Below are 25,412 nucleotides of genomic sequence, written 5' to 3' on the forward strand. Positions count from 1 at the left end.
TGTCACTCCCTGTTCAGAAGCCTTTAACAGCTCCCCATTGTGTTGGGGGTAAGGCCTATACTTCATGGCACACAACTCAATGTGCCAGCCTCTTCACCGCCCACATTCTCACTGTCCCTGGGTCTCAGGCTCCAGCCAGATTGCAACCATGGAGCGGATTTACCTGCCTTCACCTGAATCCTCCCAATCCCCCTAGGCCTTAGGGCTCAGCTTGAGAGTCACCTCCTCCAGGAAGCCTTCCCACTGCCCTAGGAAGAGTTAGGGCTCCTCTTCTGTGCTCCCATTGCAGCTCTGCACAACAGCTCTCTTCCTTCATCACACTGATGCTCTCTCTTCTCGCTGCCCAGCTGAGACCATGGAGCCTTGAAGTCAGGGATTGCCCTTGTGCTTTGTTTTTCTACGGAGCTAAGAGATATTTACTGAAATCAAAGGATCTGGGAAGGGTCTTAGACGTAGACTCTGGGAGCGCTTTTAGGAAATGGGTTACTCTGTGGGCAGACACTGAAAGTTGAATATGCAGTATCCTTTCTCCCCTTTCCCCTAAAGGAACCCCAATTTTGTTCAGGAGACAGCAATAGCATTAAGTGCATTTCTTGGCCTCTCTCACAGAGGGCAGCCATGCGACCCAGCTTGAGCCAACAGGACTTAAGGAAAAGTAACTAAGTGTGCACGGGAGAGATCTGTTTCCCTGATGTGAGCACGGCCCCTTCTCGTTTCCTGTCTTCCACTTCCTTCCTGGAATTAGGAGAGGAGTCTGGAGGTGGGGTAGTCATCTTGTGACAATGAGCCAGCCACGAGGATGAGAGCCACACACTAAGGAATGCTGAAGGGGCCTAGGTCATGACCCCTGGACTACCTCTTATTCCGAGAGACAAATAAATCTCATTGAAGCCACTTTGGTTGGGTCTCCATTACATCTAGCTGAACTCCACCTAGTAAAGGCAGATGAAGGCAGATAACCATCTGTGAGCACTTCTCAATAGGCCTTTTCCCTTTGGAGGTGATGCTGGTCCTGACAGCAGGCAGAGGGCAAGGTTAGGGAGTAGGACAAGGTGAGGGTTGGAGAGGCTGACTTCTGCGCAATTCTATCAGAGGACTACGGCAAGGCCTCACTCAGGGTTTGAGGAAGAGGCTCCAGCCATAGTGGACCTGATGTGCCTGTGACCTTGGCCTTCTCTTGGCTCTGCTTGGTTTCACTTGTGAAATGAGGCTCCTGGAACAGATACCTTTTCAAAGGATGTAGTGCCTCAGGTCTGGGCTTTGGAATCAGGCAAAGCTGGGTTCAGGCTCCAGCTCCATCATTTACTAGCTGTGTATCTTCCTGTCACTTTTTTGGTCGACCTCTCTAGCACTATCGTCTGTAAAATCCAGATTGTAATAGTACCTATAACTGTTGGGCTAACGCTGGGGTTCTGTGGAGTCAGGCATGTGGGTGCCCAGCAGAATGCCCGGCACAATCCACTGTGGGTGTTACAGCCCAGAGCCCCACATGTGCTGAGTGCTCCGTGGTGGCAGCCATCCTTGTGTTCCAAATTCTCTAAGAGGGCAGACTGGTGACCCAGAGTTTCATGCCTGCTCTGGGCCTGGGGCCGCTGCAGGGCTCTGGAAAGCCTCTCTGATGCCTTTCACTCTGTGGGTGAGTAAAGTGGCCAGAGGCCACCCACTGTCTGACAGCTTTTCCTCCACACTGCATGCTGTTGTGTCCAGGGTCCTTGGACCATGGTGGAGAGAAGTCCCCAGACACAGGAGAGCCCAGACCAGGCTCAGAAAGGCATCAGACCTTGGGTAGAAATAAGAAACCTGTGTGGTCCATCTGTCCTGTGGCCTGTGTCATAGCCGAATCTTCCTGGGTGTTCAGGGTGGGCTCCTGCTTCTCCTGGGAGTAGGATGGGCTTGCCAAGGTTGGCTCTGCAGGGAACTACAGAAATTAAGGAGCTGGAAAAACACTTCCAGATCTGGATTCCTTACTGCAGCTGCTTTTGGCAGAACTTTCTTATCCTTCTCTTGAAAAGCCTCACCTTTTTTCTCCTCTCTGCACTCGGAATAGTGGTGGAAAAAAATCTTGGGGAAAAAAAAAGCCACTGTTCTATTCCAGCCCCGAGAAGGAGGTCAATGGGGTACGTCCCGTTTGTGCACAGGGGCCCCCTCTCCCCAACAGTACTCCGGGCCAGACCCAGCCGTGCTGACACTTGACAGCGCCTGCAGTTTACCTTGGCTCGGGTCCAGAGAGTTCGGGCCCAGCCCGGGGCGGCCCCTACTTGTCCACCTTGTTACCGGCCCCCTCTCCAGTGCAAAGAGCAGTTTAAATATAAATCAGTCCTCGACACAAACAGAGCCTCAGCAAGTCTCGAGCCATCACCGGAACAGAGAGCCCAGGTTTTCGGCGAGTGCAAACAAGCAGAGACCGGCTCCGTAAATCTCCGCGAGTGCGTCGGGAGGGGTGCGCGGGCTCCCCTCTCCTCCAGAAACCCCGGCTCCCCTCCACCCCTCCTCTGGCTCCCTCTGACCCCTCCGGTACCCCTCGGTCCTTCTCTTGCCTCCTCCTGCCCCCATACCCCTGCCGACCCCTTCTCCGGTCCCCTCTAGGCTCCCACCCGCCTGTCCCCACTGCACCCACCCTGGTCCCGCCAGTCTCTCGGGCGCCCCCACCCTCCTGCAGCCTCCTGCCCCCTCTAGCCTCTACCTCCCCTCCCCGGGCCTGCCACTTCCCCACCCCCACCCTCCCGGCAGGCAGGACCTTCTCCAGGGGCGGTCGAGCCTCGCGGGTCCAAGCCGAGCTCCCGGAGCAGAGAGACACCCCGGGGCCGGGAACGAGGTCAAGCGCGACGGGCCGCCGCGTCACACCTGTCTGGGGGGGCGGTAGCGGCGGGGGCGGGGGCTCACAGCGCCTTTGACACCCGAGGAAAAGAGGGAGGAGGGAGGGCGCGTTTCATCATCGGCGGCGGCGGCGGCCACTTATAAAACTTCTGGGCGCGCACTCTCTCGCTCAGTCGCCGCTGCGCGCCTCCTGCGGCCACCGCCGCCGCGCTCGCCACCCACCAGCCCGGCCGCACCCGCCCCAGGCGCCCCGGCCCCGGCTCGCCCGGCAGCCGCCGCCCGGACCCGGCCGGAGGGGACGCGCCCCCGCGCCGCTGCCGCCGCCCGGCCCGCCGTCGCCCGCCACCATGGGGCTCTTGCCCAAGCCCGGCGCGCGCCAGGGCAGCGACGCCTCCTCGGGCCGAGCCCGCCGCTGTCCCCGCTCAATTTTCAGCAACATTAAGGTGAGCGGAGAACCCGGGACCGTCCGCGGGGCCCGGCGTCGGTCCTGCGGGAGCCCAGGAGGCGCCGGGGGCTCCCTCCTGCGCCGTCGGGGCCGCGCTCCGAACGCATCCCCGGGCCTGGCACGGCGGGTGAGGGGACGCCTGCACAGGCGAGCGCGTGCAGGGCGCGCGTGTGTGTGTGCGCGCGTGTGTGTCGCGCGCGCTCACACGCCCTCGTCAGGGGAAGAAACAGGACAACGAAAGTACCTGCTTACTGGGCCCCCTCTACTCAGACAGTCCTGGGGCTAGCCGAGGAGATTGTCCGGTTCTTTGAAAAAGAACATCTCTCGGGGCAAGTTTTCGGTCTCTGGCGGGCAGTTACTTCGTTAAGGGGGTGGGCTTGGAGGTGCCCGGGTCTGATGCCTTGTCGGGGACAGGCTGTTGTCCCTCTGAGATGGAGATGAGAGCCCGGCTCATCTTGGGGTGGGTGGTAGAAGAGAATTCTCCTTCCCCAGGCTTTCATCTTCCCCGAGAGCAACAGCGGGGACTCTGCTACCTCGCTGCTGCCGCCCGCAATGTTCAGAATTCCCCCGAGGCTGGCGACCGACCTTGCCAACTTGGACCAGTTTCCTAGTCTGGAACTGGCCCCAGGAAAGCAGGGGCCTCACAGTCTGTTCAGTAACATCTATGCAGGTGCCTCTCGCCTGGCAAGTTATGGGGAGTGAGTGAAGAGAAGATGGGGTGTAGGCAGCTGTATGGTGAGGACTTTCTTCCCCAGACGGTCAGGAAAGCTTTCCACTGCCTCACAGCTCTAGGAGGACCTGAAATGGCTGAATCTACACGCAGGCTCTTTTGCCCATTCTGGCGGGGCAGAAGCAACTGAGGAATGCACTTCCTGGTGGGGCAAAACTGCTGTGCAGAGCCCACATCAGGGTTCCTTGGGGTAAGGGTGGGGATTGTTGGTTCAGAGAGGTTGTTTGTGACAAGCATACCATCAGATGGGGCTAGGTAAAGCCTCCAACTGGTGCAATTAAAGGGAACCCAGATCACACAAAAGGAGGGTGGGGGTCTCTGTGGGCTGGTTATGTGAGTGTCCAACAGAAAGGCATCTGGAGGTCACAGTGGATCCTACTGTATATACTTACCATGTTGTTAGCGGTGGAGCTGGGATCCCCACCCCTGCTTCTACTCTCTCCCCACACCACAGTAAAGAAAGGCTGAATTGATTTCATGGTTGGATATATATGACACAGAAATTTTTAGATAGTTTAAGATAATCCTCCAATTTCCTCACCTGTGGCCAGACCTGGATGAGGACACCATGTGCAGTTTTGTTCTCAACATTTAGAAGAGTGTTGGAGAAGTTTCTGCAGAGAACTGTGGAACATTTGGTGTTTATAACTTAGGAATTGGGAAGGAAGGGTGAGGTCAATGGTTGGGTGGTCTGAGAAGAGAGAGGCTCAGGAGGGAGCCAGAGTGAGGCAGCTCCCCCTGTTTTCACCACGAAGGGCAGGAGGGAGGCCTGTCCCAGAATGGAGTTCTGATGGTGAGGGTAACCCCCAATGAGATTGATCCATTTAGACCCACTCTGAGTCCCTAAAATAAATGAGTTTATGATAGCAGTTTCTTTAAAGATCTATAAAAATAAGATAATTTATCACATGCTAATGATTTAGCCACATGTGCCTGAGGCCTGGGCCCAGGCCAATTGGCCTTGTAAAGGCTCCTAGTAGTTAAGAGTTTTCCTTAATTATAAAAATCAAATTTGCTTAATCATTGCCTCTGTTGATCCACAGTAATTCTAAGACCAGAGTTTGGGGAGATTTCCACTGAGTTTCACTTATCAGCCTGAAACCAGGTACAAGGTTGTATATCTCAAGGCAAACGAGGGCCTGGAATTCCGTTAGCTAAACTCACTTAAGCCTTTGCTTCCAGAAGGTGGTACTGGCTGTCTGGGGGCTTTGCTGTTTGATGGGAGATTTCTTTCTCTCAATGAGAGGCTGAGTGACTGCCCTGTACCCTCTCAGTGGAAGATAGACTGCAGATGTCCTGTGTCATGTGTGACATGCAGGGGAACAGGGGACACCCAACCTGAGGACCCATCATTTTTCTAGGTTTCTTGTTGCTGAGACAGATTAACCAATTGGCTTTATGACATTCCTGCAAAACTCCCCATACCATATGGTTTAGGGGAAGGGGATGATGAAAGGAGACTCAGATCCAAGTCCGATTCTAGCTTCTTACTAACTACGTGACATGGGGAAGCACTCCTCAGCTTTCCTGGGCCTCAGAGTCCTTTTGTGAAAAAACAGGGCAATATGAACAATTCCCACCTCGTGGGGCTCCATGAGGATTATGTGGGATGAGGCAGAGGAAAAGGGCTTTGTAAACCATGCTGGGCTCTCTGGGATTGGCATCCATGTGAGGTCAGTGCTTGCCTCAACAAACAGGACTGCACGTTCAAACATCATTTAGGATCTATTGTTCCACCAATTATGCCCCATTCCATGAGACATAGTTAATAGTTAAGAGAAACCACAGTTAATAATAATAAAGTCCAAAATAATAGTAATAGTAGCTAACAGTCATGGAGCTGTCTGAATGTACCAAGAACTATGGAAATATTTTACCCATGTTTAATCGTCGTTACAGCTCTACCAAGTGGGTACTATTACTGGCCTCATTAACGATGAGGAAACAAGGCTTCGTGAAGCTGGTCCCTTGTGCGTGGACACATAACCAGAAAGGAGTGGAGGGTAGAGGAACTGAGTATGTGAGACTCCAGAGTCGGAGACCCTAACCGCTGTGCAACCCGGCCCTCACCATCACAAGGTGCTGCTCAGCTCTGGTTTAGCACGTGGGGATACCATGGGTGTGCTTTTTCCAAGTGGTCAGGGCTTTCTCCAGGCCCTGGTGATACACACATCCCCAGCCGTGATCGGGGGGGCTGCCGTGGCTGCAGCGTGGATGCTCTGGATGGCCAACAGGCTCACACCCTCTCATTCCTCATAACTCTCATCTGAAGAGCCTGGCAGGTCTCACTCTCACTGAGTTTTTTGTATCCTCTGGCAGGAGTAAATACAACCGTATTTAGTCTGGAGACAGTCTCTGCTGCCTCTGGTTTACAGGATTCTTAAGAAGTAGAGGATCTGCTCACCCATCCTTGTGAGAGGGAGCAGTTTGTCATCCAGAACTCTAAGACTCTAAATTAAAACCAGGTTCATTCAATGATTACAGGGGCTGGGTTGGGGGAGGTAGGAGGGAGCCTTTGTGGCTAACTTTTCCTGCCAGCTTCAAAAGACATCTGTTTTTCCTAAAATGAAACTTTCGGGGTCAAACTGAGGTTATCTCATAGAAGGAAGGGTCGATTGGTAACTGCTGCCCAAATTTCAGCACACCCAGGGCCCCAGTGTAGTGAACTCATGTATATCCTGTCAGTGGGGGAACATTCCAGTGGGGTGGACGGCTGGGGAAAAACAGTGGGAAGAAAGGGATAGACAAACCTCACAGCTTAGCCTGAGTGACCCGGTGACCTTTGACCTGGGAGGGAGGCCCAAAAATGAGGGAGAGGTACTTTGTCCTGGCCTGTGTCCACAACTCCCTGAGGCCTCTGACCGCCGGCCGTGGCGGGGCGCCTTGGGTTAACATCTCAGTTCCCAGGGGAAAGGGCTAAATCCCAGCAACCTGCAATTCCTGCTCCGGAAAACACTCGATCCACGTCCCTGGGCCAAAGAATTCGTGAATCTGACCCCGTGAATGAAGACATGCCCACTCCTCCCCTGGGGTGCTGTTTCTCTGACATTGTGGACAGCATTTATTCTGTTCTCGGGGCATCTGTCCCAAAAGGCCAGCCTTGCCCTGCTTGTTGGGGTGGGGGTAGGGGGACAATGGGAACAAGTGGGGTGGGGTGGGGGTCACAGGTCACTCAGACCCTCTCCTCATGTGATGATGCTAAAGCCCTTCTTGGCTTTCGTTTTCTCTCCTGGCGATCAATTTGTGATCTATGCTGCCACAGAACCAACGGAAGAGCGGTTTATGTCTCACAATATAGATAGCTCATTTCATCTCTCTCTGATCTGTTCTCTTTTGTCTGTGACAGTGACTACTTTTTTCCCCTTCTGGGAGACCCAGACGTGGTATTGGGATGTTGGGATGGTGGCGTGGCTTCCCCTCACCTTCTTTTGCTCTGCTTGTGGAATAGGTCATGGTCCATGCAGAGGAATGTGGATGGCCCCCCAGTCCAGACCTTACCACTCCTTGGTCTCCCGCTTCCCACCCCTGCTTGGTTTTATCGTGTCCCGTGGTTTTAACCATCTCCAGCTGTTCGTTACTTCACCCAGTTTCTGCCTGTGGAGGCACTGGCCTGTAGAGAGCCCCAGTTACATGACAAAGCTGGAGAGCCAGTAATGGTGGAGCTGAGAAACCAGGGGTGCCTGTGGGCAAATGAGCCATCAGAGGACCTTGTGTGGGGCTGGGCTGGTTTGGCCCCCATTCTGCATCGTAGGTTCACTGACATGTACTTGGGCATTGCACCCTCTGTGTCTGTTGAGGAAGGACATGAGGAAATAGCTGTGTGAATTTATACTTGTGTATACCCCACAGGACCAGCACTGAAGGGTTGTCACTACGGTACTTGGGGGCTCCCTTACAAGGGAGGGGCTATGGGAGAAAGTCAGCTGAGTTCTTAGTACCAGACAAAGCTTGATGTATTTTGAGCTTTTAAACAACTTTTTATTTTGAAACAATTATAGATTCATAAGAAAAATAGTACTGAGAGGTCCTGTATACCCTTCACGCTGTTTTCCCCAATGGTTCCATCTTAGGTAACTACAATATGATACCAAAAGCAGGAAACTGGCATTGCTATCATGCGTGTATACAGTCCATGCCATTGTATCACATGTATAAATTCGTGGAACCACCACCCCACCACTTCAAGACACAAGAACTGTTCCATCCCCACAAAGATCCCTGTTGTGCTCCTTGACAGTCACACCACCCTCTTCCAACTACCATCCCTAACCCCTCCCAACCACTAATCTGTTCTTCATTGCTATTAATTTTGTCATTTTGAGAATGTTATATAAATGGAATCATGCAATATGACCCTGTGGGATTGGCTTTTTTCATTCAGCATAATGGCCTTGAGATCCATCCAGATTGTTGTATTTATCAATATTTTGTTCCTTTTTATTGCTGAGTAGTATTCCATGATATGGATGTACCATGATTTGTCTAACCATTCAGCTATTGAACCACATTTGGGTTATTTCCAGTTTGGGGCTATTATAAATAAAGCTGCTGTGGACAATTTGTGTATAGGTTTTTGTGTGGACATAAATTTTTATTTCTCTGAATTAAATGCCCAGGAGTGCATTTGCTGGGTCATATGGTAGTTGCATGTTGATTTTTTTTTTTTAAGAAACTGCCAAACTATTTTCCAAAGTGGCCGTACCATTTTACATTTGCACCAGCAATGTATGAGAGATCCAGTTTCTCCTCATCCTTGCCAGTTGTCACTGGCCAGGTGTTGTCACTACTTTTTACTTTAGCTATTCTAATAAGTGTAGCGACATCTCATCATGGTCTTAATTTGCATTTCCCTAATGATTGGTGATGTTGAACATCTTTTCATGTGTGTATTTACCACGTGTATATCCTCTTCATTGAAAGGTCTGGTCATATATTTTGTCCATTTTCTAATCGGATTTTTTTTACTATTGTTTTGAGAGCTCTTTGTCTATACAAGGTACAAGTTGTTGGGCATGTGGTTTGCAAATATTTTCTCCCAGTCTATAGCTTTTCATCCTCTTAACAGGGTCTTTCATTGAGAAAAAGGTTTTGATTCTGATGAAGTCTAATTTATCAATTTTTTATTCTCTGGATCTTGCTTTTGGTGTCATGTCTAAGAACTCTTCACCAAACCCTAGTTCCTGATGGTTTTCTCCTAAAAGTTTTATAATTTTGCATTTAAATCTATGATCCATTTTGAGTTCATTTTTGTACAGGTGTGAGATTTAGATTAAGTTTCATTTTTTTACCTGTGGTCATCCAATTGGTCTTGCACCATTTGTTGTGAAGACTATCCTTTCTCTGTTGAATTGCCTTTGACGCTTAACTGAAAATCAGTTGACCGTACTTGTGTGTGTTATCCTTGGTTTCTATTAGATTTCATTGATGTGTGTGTACATCTCTCTGCCGGTACCACACTGTCTTGATTACTGTAGCTATACAGCAAGTCTTGAAATCAGGTAAAAGCTTGATTTTTATTCTCCACTGGTATGTGTTTATCTTCTGGATACCAAATTTTATAACCCATTCAGTTTCCCTTCTACTTTGCCTTTTAGGAAGATGGAAGGACAGATTTAAAGCTCACTTAGTAGCTGGGTGGGATCCTATGTATTTGTGTGCTCCACCTTGTCTTCTGGCCATGGCTGAATGTTATCTCTTTTCCCTTCAACTTGATTTTTTAATCTATGTTCCTAAGCTTTTTCTATTCTCAGTGACAGCCCCGCAAGAGAGCTGTCAACATCTCCATTTCACACTTGAGGAACTCGAGGCTCATGCAAGACCGCACATCCAGTAAATGGCAAAGCAGGAATTCCTACCCAGGTCACCTCACTCCCCAGCTGCCTTCTTCCCATGGCCACAGAATGCCCTCAGAATGCCCCTCTGGAGTCTCTGGTCTGTGAACATTTGGGCCTGAGCTCAGTGATCTCTGAGTTCCTTTCAAGTTCTCAGATTCTCATCTCCTGCTGATTGAGATGAGACTAGGAGCAGGGCCAGTTGGGTCTGACTTTGCTGGGAGAGCTGTTATGAAACCTGGCGAAAGTGGAGGGTGCGGGCTGGCCGCGTTTCTTTGATCAATCCCCAGCTCTCTCGTTTAGAGAAGTTTGATTCTCTGGGTGTGTCCTACTGTTTGAGATGGATTAAATTAGATCAGGGGTGGGGAGTGAAACTGAGGCAGGGAGTCTCAGGCTACAGTGCGGGGTTGAAGGATGGGATGACACTACCCGGTGAGTGGGCCTCTTCCTGGCCTCTTGCCCTGTTGGATGGACCTGCTAAGGAGGCTCAGGGGAAACCACTGGGGGCTCTGGCACGGCTGGGGGCACCAGCCAGGGCAGTAAGCCCAGGACTTGGGGCCTTTGGGACACTCAGTCTGGTCAGCATGGGCACCCACCCCACAGGGCTGCTCCCCTGTCTCCAGAAATATGGGCAAACTCACCCTTTCTTAGAGATTCAGTGTGCTCCTGAGTCCCGTAGGGCCCCGGGAGTCCTGATGACAAGTTTCATTTTGTTTACCCAAACATCAGTAATACCTATTTAGGTTCTGAAGAAGGCTCCATCCAACACCCTTGGGAGGTGGTGGCCTAGAGCACAGAAGGCCTCAGTTGGAATGCAGATGTCATCAGGGAGGGCTCCAGTACTCTAGTGTTTGTCACACTGCCCCACCAAGATGCCCTGAATTCTAGAAGGGAGTGAACGGGTTTCCACACAGGGGTAGGACAAGAGAATGAAGGGAGGTGTCTGGAGATGTGGTTTAACTAACTTGAGTGTTACATTTCTGTGATATTTTATGTTTTATCTTAGAATCAAGTGAATTTTATATTTTCCTCCACAATATCTATGTGTTTCCAAATAATATGTTGTACTTTCCCCCAATCTTGAAGTCACATTGATGCTCCAGGAGGCCATGATGTGTCTAGCTCTGGTGTCCCAGATGTGGCTCCAGGTGGAGCGTACCTGGGAAACAGCACAGGCAGACCTCAGGTCAGAACGAGTTTAGCTGGTTAGTTCACCAGCCAGCTTGCTGGGCGCAGAGGGAACGGTACCTAGAAAGTTTAAGTGGGACAGGTGTGGGGCGTGGATGTCACAACTCCTGGGCTGAGCCCTGTGGGACACCCCGGGAGAGGTTCCAGCTAGAGACTGCAGTGAGGCCCCTGTGGGCCTGGGGAAAAGGGACAGTGGCAGAAAGGAGGGGGAGGGAGGACAGCAGGCTTCCAGGGTCACACTTCTCCTGCCCAGTTGGCTGCCAAAGAGACTGCAGGATGGGATTAAGCTGACCACTTTCTCAGTCGGTTTTACAAGGCATTCTGCTTTGTGCCTCAGGGCCCTTTGAAAACTGCCAGCTTTGCTTCTGCTTTGCAGGGATTTGAGGGAAGTGTCTGGGAGCTGAGCGTCGGGGCAGGAGCCTGAGCCTTGCTCATTCTTAAGCCTTGATTGAGTGTCTCCCGGGCTGCTCTTTACCAGGCATCGCTGTCTGTGCTCAGCTCCCTAAGAGGCTCCCACGTTTTCAAGAAACAGTTGCCTGTAAGTTCCCTGTTTCCTGGCATGGCCAACTGTCTCCATTTGCCCACGGCTGAAGGGTTTCCTGGGACACAGGACTTTCGTTTTAAAACTGGAAAAGTTCTGGGCAGATTGGGACAAGGTGTTCACCCTACTGCCTCCCTTGCTGTGGCCTTTCACAGAATGGACTTCCACCCTCTGCCAGTGGGGCAGGGGAGGCACCGATGGAGGGTCGGGGATGGTGCCCAGGACTGGAAATAAACTTCAAGGATCCATGGCAGGAAGAGACTGGAGGCTTCCGGAGAGAAGATGAGTGAGAACCAAGACGCCCAAGGCTGGGTTCTCGCAGAACAGCAAGGCCCGTCTCTCCCTCTTGTTTGTACGTGGAAGTCCTCGTGCCCAGTCCTGCTGGCATCACTCGTCCTGATTTTTATGGCATGTCTAACTTCTCATTGTAAAGAATGTATACAAATGATGATAAAACTGAGCTTTGGAAAGATGGTGCCTGGTGTATAGAATTATTGAATTTCAGAATTGAAAGTGATGAGAAAGCTCACCTGCTCAAGAGGCAGGAGTCCTCTTGATGATGTCCTTGCCTCTGCTCGCGTAGTCCCAGCGATGGGGAACTGACCACGTCTCAAGGCAGGCCCAGCTACCGGGAGTACCACAGGCTTTTAGCAGGTTTCTCCTGTGTTGAGCTGAAATCTGCGCCTATCCTTCCAGGCATGTCCCCCAGAGGGGTGCTGCAGACCTTCTCCTCCTGGTCACTCTCCTCACTGTTTCTAGGAGAAAGCAGTCTCCCCTCTCCCATAAGTCCCTCTAACTGGGGAACTTCTTGGCAAGGTCTCAATAGAAAGCCAGATGGTCTGGGTGCCCTCCTCTAAAAGCCGAACCAGGTTCTCATGGTGGGCACTGCTGAGGGACATGAGTGGCCCCTGACTCCTGTTGTCCCAGATCACAAAGGTTTCCTTGCTTGATCGTCACTCACAGGGGGCCTCAGGCTTTGTGGAGGCTGGTAGGCCCAGGGTTCCCCAAAGCCAGCAGAGGCCTTCCCATCCCATCAGGCCCTGCAAGTTTCTTATGCTCTCATGAGCTCCAAGGCCTGTACCCATCCATCTCTCCCACTCCTCCTTCTCACCTCCATGTTCCTCTGTTCTCAACCCCCAGATCCCACTCCTCGCTGACTTTGGGAGCTTTCATGGAGTGTCCATGCCAAGCCTGGAAGAGCCTTGGACAGGTCATTGAGTCCACCCTCCAGCCTCCAGCTGGACGACATCTCTCTAGAGAAGGGGCTCACTGGGGACCACCTCCCTTGGCTTCATTGCCAGAGGGCCCAATAGAGACCTTTGCAGAGGACATCTGGCCTAATGCTAGTGGGGACATACCTGTGGATCCCAGCCTGCACCCCAGGACTGCACCCCTCACATCCTACCCACCCCAGACTGGCAGGGCCAAATTAATGTAGAACCAGCCTTGTCTATTGGGCCATCTCCACCCCTGGACCTTGTCACTGATTTGGAAAGCGAGCCTACAGGGCCTTGTGGTTGTCCACTTCCTGAGTAAAGTGCCCTTGCTGCCTGTTTTGGTTGCCTTAAAGTCACAAATATTCAGAATTCTCACCCTCAGCCCCAACACATTTTTAGCAGCCATCGTGATTTTCTGAGCTATCATCACAAAGATGGATACATTTTATTAGGACTCGTACGTGTGGTAAAATATATGCGGCACAGGGATATTTAGTTGTGAGTGCAAATGCATTGGGGGGCACCCATGATGTGCCAAATTTAGTGAAATAATAAGTAGACAAGTCCTTTCAGAAACGCCATCTGACTAAACACTACCTCTCGTGCTACGAGGTGCGAATTGTCCACATTTTATAGTGGAGGAAATTGGGAAGCAGCTCATGGCATTTGCCACATTACACAGTGATAGAGCTGGGATTTGGGGACTCTGTCTTAAGGCTCTTTCCTCTACAGCTGCTCCCTGCATCCCACCACAGACCCACCAGACCAGCTGAGCCAGAGCTTTGCTGCTTCCGTCCTTCATACCTACAGACACAAGCAAGGCTGTCTATTTATATTTATTGTTTCATTTTCCCAAGCCATATGTGACAATGGTGGCCTCCAATGTCTTTGTTCCTCAGCTTTCCTTTCTTGCTGCACATTCCCTCACCCATGGTTATAAGGCTAGACCGATACTCCAGCTGTACAGCACACGAGCATTTAGACCAGGGACCCGGCGTGGGGTGGGGGCGGCAATCAAGTGACTTAGAAACACTTCGTGAAAGAAAAAATGGAAACCTGTCTGCTGAACAACATTTTATCATGTAACTCATCTGCTCAGAAACTAATAACGAGCAAACGACTTGTGTGTCTAGCAACCGGGGAGGCAATAAGTAAATCACGGAACATCCATCTATGGAGCATTTACAAATCATTTTTTAAAGTTTTATTGAGAATAGTTTAAAATTGGAGGAAGGGTTCATTCTATAAGACGTGGCAGGATGAACAACCGTATGTAAAGCTGATCCAAATTTTTAAGTCACAAGAAGACTTGAAGAGGGTGTACCTAAGCAGAGATAGTTCTCTGTGTGGGAAGCCTATAAATGGTTTTGTTTTTCTTCTTTATGACTCTCTATGTTTTCCATTTTGCTACAATAAACATGTCCTGTATTTATAATTAGAAAAACTGCCAATTAAAAAGCCCTAAAGTCTGTGGTGACACCCCCACTCTCCTCTGCTGGGTGCAGTGAGCTATCTCGTTGTGGTATATGAAATGCCATGTAAGGTGGGAGGTGACTGGTCTCCAGGTACCTGAGGATGGGCCAAAGATGCGGCCGGGGCGGCAGCTGGGGTATGGGGTTGTCTGGAAGGACCATTCCTGCAGTGCCCCTCACTGTTGCCACTGCGTTTTTATGTCTGTTACCGCATTTGAGTTTTATCGCTCCCCAGTGATGGAGGTGAAGTCAGAAAACAATACGGTAACTCTTAAAGAGAGATAAAACTACGGAACATTTTCTTTTCTGGGAAGACTGAGAGGCGTTTCTACCCAGGAAGCCGTCTCAGTTCTTCTGGTGCCCACTCTCAAGGGCTGGCTCAGAGCTTGGGAATCCAGCCCTAAGGGCTGGCCAAACATCTTGGGGAAGTGAATGTATCTGATGGGCTCTGTGCCATGTAGGAAGAGTGGGCCTGAGGGGGAGGCAGTGAGGACAGAGGCTGGGACAGGATCTGCTAAGTGCTGCCTGGGGTCTGGTCCTGAGCCTGGAGGTTTACGCCTGGGAGGATATGGGGACATCCCTGGGTGGGCTTTCACCCAGTCATTTGTTGAGCCTTCATTGACCACCCACTGTTTACAAGGCAGCACTCTGCTGGTGTTGTAAACAGCAGGGGTTTCAGAACTCTGAGGCCAGGAATGGTGTCAGGATGGCTGCCTGAGATGCATTCATTCATTCGTTCATTCAGACAACATGTAATTATTGATCACCTACCATCAACCATTGGAGATCCAATGATGAACAAAACAGAGTGGGCTATGCCCTCACGAGGGATATAAACAGTGGGCAGATGCACAAATAATGCAAAATTACTACATGTGTCAAATAAAAGGAAAAAGGACTGGGTTTTATGAGGGAGAAGAAGGTTGAGACAGAACTGGATTTTGCTTAATACGTATGTGGCCATGGACTCTGAATTCTAACAAGTCACCTTCATGCATCTGATATGTAACCTCTGCATGGGGAACACAACAATGAATCAGACAAGGTCCCTATCTTCCAAAGGCTCTGGTTAGTTGGGATAAGATGGATCACAAAGAACTATAGTGAATTATAGTTTCTATCAACATGAAAAGTTCATATAACCTGGGACCCTTCTGCTGTAAATACCTAGAGATGCTGCATAAAATAGAACACCACCAAATATTTAAATACATAGCTAAGCTTGCAAGAAAGAAAGTGAAATCTTTAGGTGCAAGAAATGAAGAATGAGTTGAACACCCAAACGATGAGTGTACCAGCTGACCCTGCAGCAAGGGTTGAGGGGGAAAATGTGTGTGGTGTGATTGGACTGGTAAAGAAACCCTGAAGAAACACCTAATGGAGACTGGGTATTAGTAATCACATGGGTACCAAAGATGACATGGGGAGTCCACACTCAGACTCATGCATAAAGCTGGGCCCCTTGGTGAGAGGGGAACCCACCACCCTAGGGACAGCAAAGAGGCTTATCTCTAACTGGACTTCTGGGTGAAATAATTCCTCTGGGAAATCAAAACCCCAAATCTGTGCCACATGGAATTGGAAACAGAATTTATACTATCCATATAGTATGGGAATCTCAAAGCAAATAAATTAGCATAAAAAATTGGTTCTGGGCTGGTGATAAGTCTTTGCCATCCGGTAGACACAAGAGTAAAACCACTCTGGAGGGATACTTCACAATCCAGACCAACCAGAATCCTCAAGAGAAGACGATGTCTGTGGAAGAGTTATATAACAATAAAATAATAATAATAAGTCACACAAGGAAACAATCCACCATGAGCAACAGGCAGCAAGTATAGCACCCCAAGATTTTGAGATAATGGAACATTCTGAAAGAGACCCTAAAAATATATTAAAATGTTTAAAGAGGTGTAAGAAGGAATAGAAAAATCAGGAAAGAACCAATGCTGTGAAAAAGGAGCAGACAGATTTGAGAAACACATGGGAATTCTAGAACTGAAAAATACAGATATAGAAAGTAAAAATTCAATGAATGGTTAATAGCAGATTAGATGCAATGAATGGTTCAAGAAAAGAGTAGATAATTTCCCAATTTAAAATCCTTAATTTAATCACATCTGCACTAAATGAAAATTAGTAAGTGGAAGATAGGGTTGAAGAAGTCACCCTGAATGCAGCAGAGGAATAAAGAAGTGGAAACTGAAAGACAGATTGTGAGAGATGGAGACAGGAAGGATAAAGTCCACTGTAAGCCAGAAATGAGTACCGAAGAAGAGAATAGAATGAATAGATGGTAGACAATATTGAAAAAATGACAAAGAATTCCCATAATTAATAAAACATATGGACCTCAATATAAAGAAAGCACAGTAAGTTCTGAGAGGAATTTACAAAAAAAGGACACCTACCTATACACAGCATACTGAAACTGCAGAACAGTAAAGACAGAACAATTTTAAGAGTTACTAGCCGTGAAATTACAGATTACTTGTAAGAATCAATAATTAGACCAACAACGAGCTTCTCAAAATAAATAAAAAGTACTAGAAAATAATGGAATAATTTTCAAAATGCTAAGAGAAAATTACCACCAAAGGCAAATCTTATAGCTAAATGATAATTTGAGAGGACAAAATAGAGATTTTCACACAAAGGCAGAGAATTTACTAATCATGAGTCCTCACTAAAATAAACTACTAAAGGATAAAATTAGTAAAGCAGGAAATCAAACACAGAAGAAAAGAGTAGGATGCAAAAAGTGGTAGTAATTATAGTGGATGCAAAAAGTGGTAGTAATTATAGATTGTAGCTAGATAAAAATAATAATGATTTATGGAGGGCAGAAAAGATGGAAGTAGAATAATACACACCAATAATTGGAAGGGAAAATTGAAGTTAAAATCTTAAGTCCTTGGCTTGTTTGGGAGGAGAGTGGAAGAATTAATTAACTTTAGTCTTTGTTAGGTCAATTAGGTATGTTAAAATGTATGGCTAATCATTAAGAGAAAAGACATTGAATGAATACCTTCCAAAGCAGAAGAGGGTAAAAAGTAGAAACCTAATCAAACAAAGACTAGGAAAGGAAAAATAATAATAATAACAACAAAAAAAGTCATGGTAAATAGGAGCACAATAAAATGAGGCAGATATAAATCTAGATTTATCAGCAAATTACATCACATGAAAATAGACTATTCTCACCATCATTTCAAAGCTAGAGAATCTCGGATTGGATAAAAAAGCGAGAGAGAGAGAAAATGTAGTTACGTGCTCTTTAAAAGAAAAGGTTGACAATCAAAGGACAAAAGAAGATCTATCAGGAGAATGCCAACTAAAGAAAGAAGACTTATCTACTTTAATAATAGAAGAGTGTTTAAGGCAAAAAGAATGACAGATTGGGATATGTTTGCAACATCTAAAACTGGCTAGGCACTAATGTCTGAAATATACAAGGATCTCCTGATAATCAACAAGAAACACAATAGAAAAATGTGTGAAGGCTTTGGGCAGGTGGACTGGAGTGCCAGCTGGGCTCTGTCTATCCTCTCTATTTCTCTCTGAACATCACTGTCGTTATCTTCCATTGTAAACCTGTCTTCTTCATGGCTGAGTCATGGTCAGCAACCAGCATACCTGCTGCCCTTCATTTAGTTCCAACTTGAAAAATTCCTGGGGCAGGACTCTGATTGGTTCAGCTGGGTCATGTGCCCCTCCCCGAGGCAGGGCAGGGTCCTCTAACTGGGGGCTTCTCCTGGAACCATGTGGTGAATAGGGGCCCCTCTCTAAAACAAGGGGGAGCGCTGTTCTCAGAGGGAGAGCTGAGCAGGCAAGACAACTGATTTTCCTGGGACATGGAAAAGGAGGAAGTGTGGTCCTGCTGAGGGAAAAGAGGTGGCCTGAATGAGGGCATTATTGGTAGTGGGGAGAAGGGAAGGGCAGTATGAATCAGGGTTTGTATTAAATTCCTGTTGCTGCTGTAACAAATCACCGTAAACTTAGTGGCTTAAAAGAACACGAATCTACCATCTTACAGTGCTGAGAAGTGGAGAATCTGTTTCCTTGCATTCCCTAGTTTCTAGAGGCCACCTACACTCCTTGGCTCGTGGCCCCTTCCTCCATCCTAAAAGTCAGCAGCTTAGCATCTTGAAATCTCTGTCCTCTCACCTTTTTTTCTGACTCTGACCCTCCTGCCTCCCTCTTATAAGGACTTTTGTGATTACACTGGGCCCACTCACATAATCCAGAATAATCTCCCTATTCTGAGAACCTTAATTTAATCACATCTGCACAGTCCTTTTTGCCATGTAAGGCAAAATATTCACAGGTTCTGAGTATTAAGACACGGATGTTGGGGAGGCCATTATTTTGTCTACTTCAGGGTTCAATCAAACCAGAGCTAATAGAAAATACACACACATACACACACACACGTATGTGTACGTATATGTATTAAGAGATTTATTTCAAGGAATTGGTTTATACAATTGTGGGGGCTAGATAAGCAACCCCCAAATTCATAGGGCAGGCACTCAGGGAAGGGTGATCACAGATATTAGGCCGAAGCTTCTGTTCAGAGAAGGGATCTCTCTCTCTCTCTCTCCCTCCTGCTATTAAGGCCTTCTGATTGATTGAATCTGGCCCACTCAGATTATCTAGAATAATCTTCCTTACTTAAAGTCAACTCATTATATATTTTAATTACATCTGCAAACCCCCTTCATGGCAACACCTAGATTAGTCTTTGATTGAATAATTGGGAACCATAGCCTAGCCAAATTGACACATCAAAACACTGTCACAGGGTCAAAGGGCAGTGACATTCAGGACATGTACAGGACAGAACATAGCAGCTGCAGGCAGAGGGCGCCAGGAGAGGTGAGCACCACTGGGCAACAGGCAGCCCCAAAAGGAGGGGTGCGGAGGCCAGAGGGGCTTTACTGAAGTCACTGATGGGAGGAAGCTGTGCTTAGAGGCGAGCTTCCACAAGGATGTCTGGAATAGGACATTCCATCCACTCCTCAGTTTGAAAATCCCCTTATCAGGGTCTGCTTCCCTCCTTTCCACAGAGCAGCCTATCACCAGTGTCTAGATGCCCCTGCCTGGTGTTGCTTACCTGTATTTGTTCTGTGACTTGCTGTGAGGTCATAGGCCCCTGGGCTGCAGACATGAATTGACAGCGGTGTTGAAAAGGTAGGTGAGCTCATGTCTGCTGCCCCTAGGACTGCAGCTGGTAGGCGTCAAGTATTTGCTCAGCTAATCTTTCCTCATCTAAAGATACTTATTGATGATTTCATCCAGGAGGCTTGAAACCTGCAGGAAGAAACCCCAGCCAAGACAAACCAGGTGCAGTGATGAAACCACATTCCCTTGCACTGCCTTCAGGAGCTCTAGGTGAGGCAGCATGGAGGGCTCAAAGGAGTTGGGAGGTGGAAAGAGTGCACAGCCAGAGCTAGTTGTGGGGTGCTCCTGGCCCACACTGACAGTGCGGCCAGACTCTCACCAGGTGAGGAGACCCCGTGCCCAGATGGGCAGATGGCCAAGGAGAGTGCAGAGAAATCAAGGGATTGCCTCAGTTTACCCCATTCCTTTGTAATGGTTTTGCACACAGAGATTGGGCCTTGTCTCCAAGAAAGAGATGTCTGGAAGGACACTTTTAGGTTAGAGCTCAGGAGGACCTACTTGAGTCTGAGGCTGTGTTTCCTGAAGTGTAGTCCCTGTACCAGCAGCATCGGCATCACATGGGAACTTGTTAGAAATGCAAATTCTTGGGCCCCACCCCAGACCTACTGAATCCAAAACTGGAGGTGGGGCCCAGCAAGCTGTTTCAATAGCCGTCTAGGTAATTCTGATGCATACTGAAGTTCAAGAACCTTGGCTCTGAGGCGAGGCGCATATTGGGCATTGATTCACATGCAGAGGTCACTGAAGAGGCTGTGATATCCTTGTCCCCAAGGTATTCATTAAAGTGACTGATGGAAGTAATCATAGACAACTGAAATGGTTCCTAGGGAACACGAGACTCTAATGTGGAGCCGTAATTGAAGGGAGGAACTTTGGGTAGCATCCTAGATTGGCCAGTGAAGGCCTCCTAGAGCTTTCTGTGGTGTGTGGCCTGGGGGCAAAGCCAAGGGCTGTGAACCTCAGGCCCCAAGACCTGCCTCTGGGCCAGGAGGAAGGAGGGTAGGGAGGGTGGAGAGGGTGTGGGGGGCAGAGTCTTCTCAGCCTGGAGGAGCATGGCTGGCCACTTGCTGGGATTCGAAGAATCTCCAGGGGTGCTCTGGGCACGCAGGCCTGCTGTGCTAGGCTGAGTTCCATTTCAATCCCTCTGTTTTCTCAGGTAGTTTGGAGATGGTAAATGTTCTCAGAGGCTGAGGTCTGGTGCTCTAACTAATGATATCCATAGCTTAAATCTAAAGACTGTGGGTAAACAGGGAATTTGAGAAATTGGCTTGTTTTCCCCCTTACTCCCTCTCCTGCCCTCATTTCCTGTGTGTAGACTGGACATTTTATGGCTCAGAGAAGACCTTGACACCCTGAATGACCCCTCCCAGCAACGGTGGAGATCACTGGGGCCCACTCCCCTCATCACTCCCTGGGGCCCTGGGTGGTGAGGGTGGGAGAGAGTGCCAGAGGGTGTGGGTACCAGGGAAGGATGTTCCAATTGATTTCCTCTAAACGTGGCGTTCTGACGGGAAAGAGACTAGCATGCTTGCCTGACCTCCTGCCGTGACCTTTCATGTTACAGTTTCCTTTCCTCTCTCATGCCAGCCTGGGACCTGAGGAAACTTTTCCAAGAAAGGCATTGGGCATTTTCTGCGGTGCTGACTGAAGCCCTCTCTCTTCTGTCTGCCTGAAGACTGGAACGCACTCGGTTTCTTCTGCCTTTCCTGATCTGAGCCCTGCAAGTGCTTCTCCCTCTACCCCGCTCCTTGCTGATCTGAGAATTAGAGAGGGGAGGAAGGCAGACAGAGGGGAGGGAAAGATAGGAAAGTCAAAGAGAGGAGGCCACAGAAGGAGCAGCCCTCTGTCCGGAGAAGTCCAGAAATAAGTTGTTGAAGTGATGGAGAGAGTAGAGCTGGAATGGAGGCTCTTTGGGGCAAAGGTGCCCCAGGTCAAGTGCTGGCTAGTGATGAACACAAAAGACCAAGCAGATGGCCTGACCACCTGCATCCTGATGCAACCTTCAATGACAGGGCTGCCCACGCCTGGAAAATGGGCAGAGTGGGGACCAGATGAGTAGACTTCCACCCGTCTAAAGACTAGACAAGACTCGACTTGGACCAAATCATATATGTTGTTGGAAATCAAACAGCCTCTGTCAGGTTCCAGATCCTTCATCATTCAAGTCAGAATTCAGATGTCCCAGAGAGCCTCGTCAAAGGCCTGTCTGTCCTCCTAATTCTTCTGCAAATTTAATGAGTGAGGTTCTATGAGGAGGTATCCCTGGGGCTGTGTTTCAGGCAAACCCTCCATCTTACAGATAGCATCTTGCAGCTGTGTGCAGTCTAACAAGGCACAAGGCTCTGGCCTCAGGGACAAGGGGCAAAAGGTGACAGAGATAATGGGACGAGACATCTTCCCACAGCTGCAGTATTGCTCAAGGAGCTCCAACATTGCAGAAAGCCCAAGGGGGATTTATTTCAAGACCCCGAATGTAGCTACTGGGTCACCATTTTAATTTGGGGATTGGTCCTTGGATTCTGTATGGTCTGGAAGGGACCTTATCCTTTCTTCCCGGGCTTGGGGTTGAAGAGTTGTCAGAAGTGAGGCTCTCTTTCCCTAGAGGCACCTGCTGGCTAGCGTCAAACCGAGGATGGCTCCCTGGATGTCCTCTCGTGTCTTTCCCAGGACCATAGTCTAACTCTGCCTCCCACCACTCACCCTGCTCCCCATGGTTTTTGAATTTCTTGCTTCCCTAACATCATCCTCCCCTTTCCTTGGTCTTCGACACTCACTCACCATCCCCCATCTCTGCTTAGTCATCAAGGCATTGCCTTCCCCTAAGTTGATGCCCCCTGGCCCACTGCCACCAATGACTGGAGGTTTCTTCTACCTTGTTCCAAGACCTTGCAATGGCCTCCCTGCCTCTAGTCTATCTTCTCTCCTCTATCCTTCACCTTGTTACAGATTAACCTTTCTAAAATGTTCGACGTGCGTCATCCCTGCTCAGAAGTCTTCAGTGATGGCCAGAGAGAAATAAAATTCTGTGGCCCCTCTCAGTCATCAATCCTCTTTCTTGACTTGGTTTTCTCCTCTCACCTAGCCAGAACTTTCTTGGACTAACCAGATCATTTCCTGACCCCAATCATGTTTGTGTTTTTCCATTCCTCATCTTGTTTCTTGGGCTTAGGATGACCCCCTTTTTCCCTCTCCGCTTTCTGACATTCTCCTCATCCTCAAAAACCTAGCCCCAACTTTGCTTTCTCCAGGGACCTCTCTCTCACCTTCTGGTGTTCTGAATGCCTCTGGCACCATTACTTGTATCACTTGTATTGGGTACATATACCTCATCTTATTTACAAACTGCCCCCAGGGTGGTCTAGCCCTGCTTGGCTATTTGTCTCCCCTGGGATGTGCTTGGCCTAAAATGATACTCAACAAATATTTGCTTATCACATTATTTCAAATGTTCCTTCTGGGCAAAATTAGCAATAATGCACCCCCCACCACCACCACCACCAGACACACACACAGTCCCCAATAAGATCTGTCAAAGCTGGCAGGCCAAGGGAATTGTAAACTGTGTCTGCACCTTTGCCAGAGTGAGGTGCCATTTCTGCCATCATAGGGAGACACGGCATCCAGTGAAGGAGTAAGTCTTGACTTTGTGTTTTGAACTAAGTGAGGTCTTCAGGAGTGGATCCCCCATACAACCACAATTGCCCTGGAATCACAAGTGTGGTGGCATTAGAGAGAGAGGCATGCAGGTCCCTATAGGAGCGTGTCAGCAGGGGAGTAGCCTAGATAAGGGACCAGGAAGGGTTCCTGGGGAAGTGAAGTTTAAACAGAGCTTGACAGGGATGTCAGAGTTAGGCCAGCAAGGAGGCAAGGGAGGGGGCAGGAGAGTGTTCCAGGCAGAGGGCAGCACGCACAAGGAGTCGGAACCCAGATGAAGAGAGATGGGCTCAAGGAATAGACATAATTTCAGTGTGACAGGGCTGCTGCTGCCTTCCTGAGCCAGCCATGCAAGGTAAGGAGGCCTCCTACAGGTATGCCTGCTGGCAAGCACAGGTTTAGAATGAGTCTGGAAAAGGAAAAGTCTGGAAAAGCAAATCAATCTGGATCTCTGTCCTTTATAAAGTCTAGAAAAATTGGTGAGTTGGCATTCTTAAGCTGGTGGAGAAATGCCTACAGACTGACTCTCTGCTACTTGTGAGAATTTATCATCAGCCAAGAAGGCAGGGCACTCTACGTGACAGCTTCAAAAGGAAGAGGGGAAACAGTTTCAGTTTGTAGAGAGAAGGAAGGCCCGCTCCATTTCACATGGGCTTCTTGTAGCTATTTGGCTCCCACAGAAGAAAGGTCTGTGCATTTGGGAAAAATTCTCATGGAACATGAGCAGTCAGGACCCTCCAGCTGTGGATGGAAGGCAGAAGAGCCTGGCAATGAGAAAGGGGATGCCCAGAGCAGGGAGTGGAGCCCAAAGACATGACAAATCAAGGATGGGAGCAGAGGTGAGGCAGGAAATGGACAACCAGCACAGGAGGCCTTGGCTGTCATGGTGTTTGTCCACAGTGGACAATAAATGAGTAATAGAGGAATTAAGGAAATAGCTGGGTGAATTCAGGGGAACTTGAACAATTAAAAAATAAAGCAATCTGCTTCCTCAGTCACCTGGAGAGCAGGTGAGAGCAGACTCTCCCTGGAGCTGGAGGAGGAAATGTGATGGGGCCAGGAAAGGTGGACAGGTTTCTGGTAGGGTCAGCTGAGGATGTTTGGGCCAGACGGACAGGATTCTGTCACTGAACTGAGGGAATGAGGACCAAGGGGGTCACAGGGCATGTCTCCTGCACTTCTAGTGATTGCCAGAAATCCTTGGTGTTCCTTGGCTTGTAGACACATCACTCCATTCTCTGCCTCCATTGTCCTGTGTGTTTCTTATCCGAACTTCCTTTTCATATAAGGACAAAAGTCATGGGATTAGGACCCCCCTATTCCAGTGTGACCTCACCTTAACTTGATTACATCTGCAAAGACCCTATTTCCAAATAATGTCACATTCACAGGTATCAGGGATTAGGGCTTCGACATATCTTTTCGGAGGACACAATTCAACCCATAATACCCAGCAAGGAGGCTGGGGGCAGTGTAGGTGGTAGAGAATGCACTCAGGTTTCTGCTGTGAGTCCAGAGGCAGAAGGAGTAGGATGGAGAGAGACATGAGATCAGTTGTGAGGATGGTAACAAAGAGTGCTGGGGGACCACATGCGGGGCTGGAGGGGAGAGGGGGTTGTGGGGAGGTGAAGGGCAGGCCCACGAGGACAGACATCTCGGCTTCCCTGCCCAGAGTCACTGCAGGTGGTGTAGTCCTTTGGGTCCATATCTTTAGTATTTGGACTGTCATTAATCAGTGGGAAACAGAGCCTGCCAGGTTACGTGTCCTCCTATGATTTACAGGAGGTCAAGTGGTGGAATCTGGAATTGTGCTCACAGTTTAGTTCTTAGGGAGGACATTTCATTCTCTTGAGGTGTCTGATAGGACAGAGAGACTTGAATGTTAGACAAAGAGCCTTTCCTCCACCATTCTTCCACCTGCCGCCAGAACAGCAGAGGGAGGGAATGACCACAGGAGTGTGGCGATTTCCCTCTGTCGAACAATCTGTTCTGTTGCTGGTTGGGTTTTCCTTTTCTTTCCCCTGAACATCTTATCCTGGCTGTCAAGGGCCTGCTCCACACGAGACCGAGTTTTTAGGGAGCTGCCATCACTTTTGGAGTGATGGGGTCTTGGAAGGGAGTGGGCACCCATGAGAACAGCCCGTGGTTGTGAATCCTATGTCCCTCGGCAGGCAGGGGGATGCCAGGGTAATCAGGACGGGTGTGAGAATGTTCCCGTGGAGGAAAACAGTGACAGGGCTGTGGCAGGGGAGTCCCTGCCTCTGTGCGCCTGTGGGGGTTGGGGGTGGCCGGCTGAGCACACCTATCTGTTGCATGAGTGTGCAACTCCG

The 25,412-nt window shown here is 49.0% G+C and overlaps 1 protein-coding gene across 1 annotated transcript in view; it reads left to right on the forward strand.

Moving 5' to 3' along the window:
- The first annotated feature begins 3,164 nt into the window (after window positions 1–3,164).
- SLCO2A1 (solute carrier organic anion transporter family member 2A1) overlaps window positions 3,165–25,412 on the forward strand; it is an 81,723-nt gene continuing 59,475 nt past the window's right edge. The window contains exon 1 of the mRNA XM_058552881.1: window positions 3,165–3,260. Within this exon, the coding sequence (XP_058408864.1) occupies window positions 3,165–3,260 (96 nt within the window). The remainder of the gene's footprint in view (window positions 3,261–25,412) is intronic.

Source organism: Diceros bicornis, chromosome 2 (genome assembly GCF_020826845.1).
Source record: "Diceros bicornis minor isolate mBicDic1 chromosome 2, mDicBic1.mat.cur, whole genome shotgun sequence".
Classification (NCBI taxonomy): domain Eukaryota; kingdom Metazoa; phylum Chordata; class Mammalia; order Perissodactyla; family Rhinocerotidae; genus Diceros; species Diceros bicornis.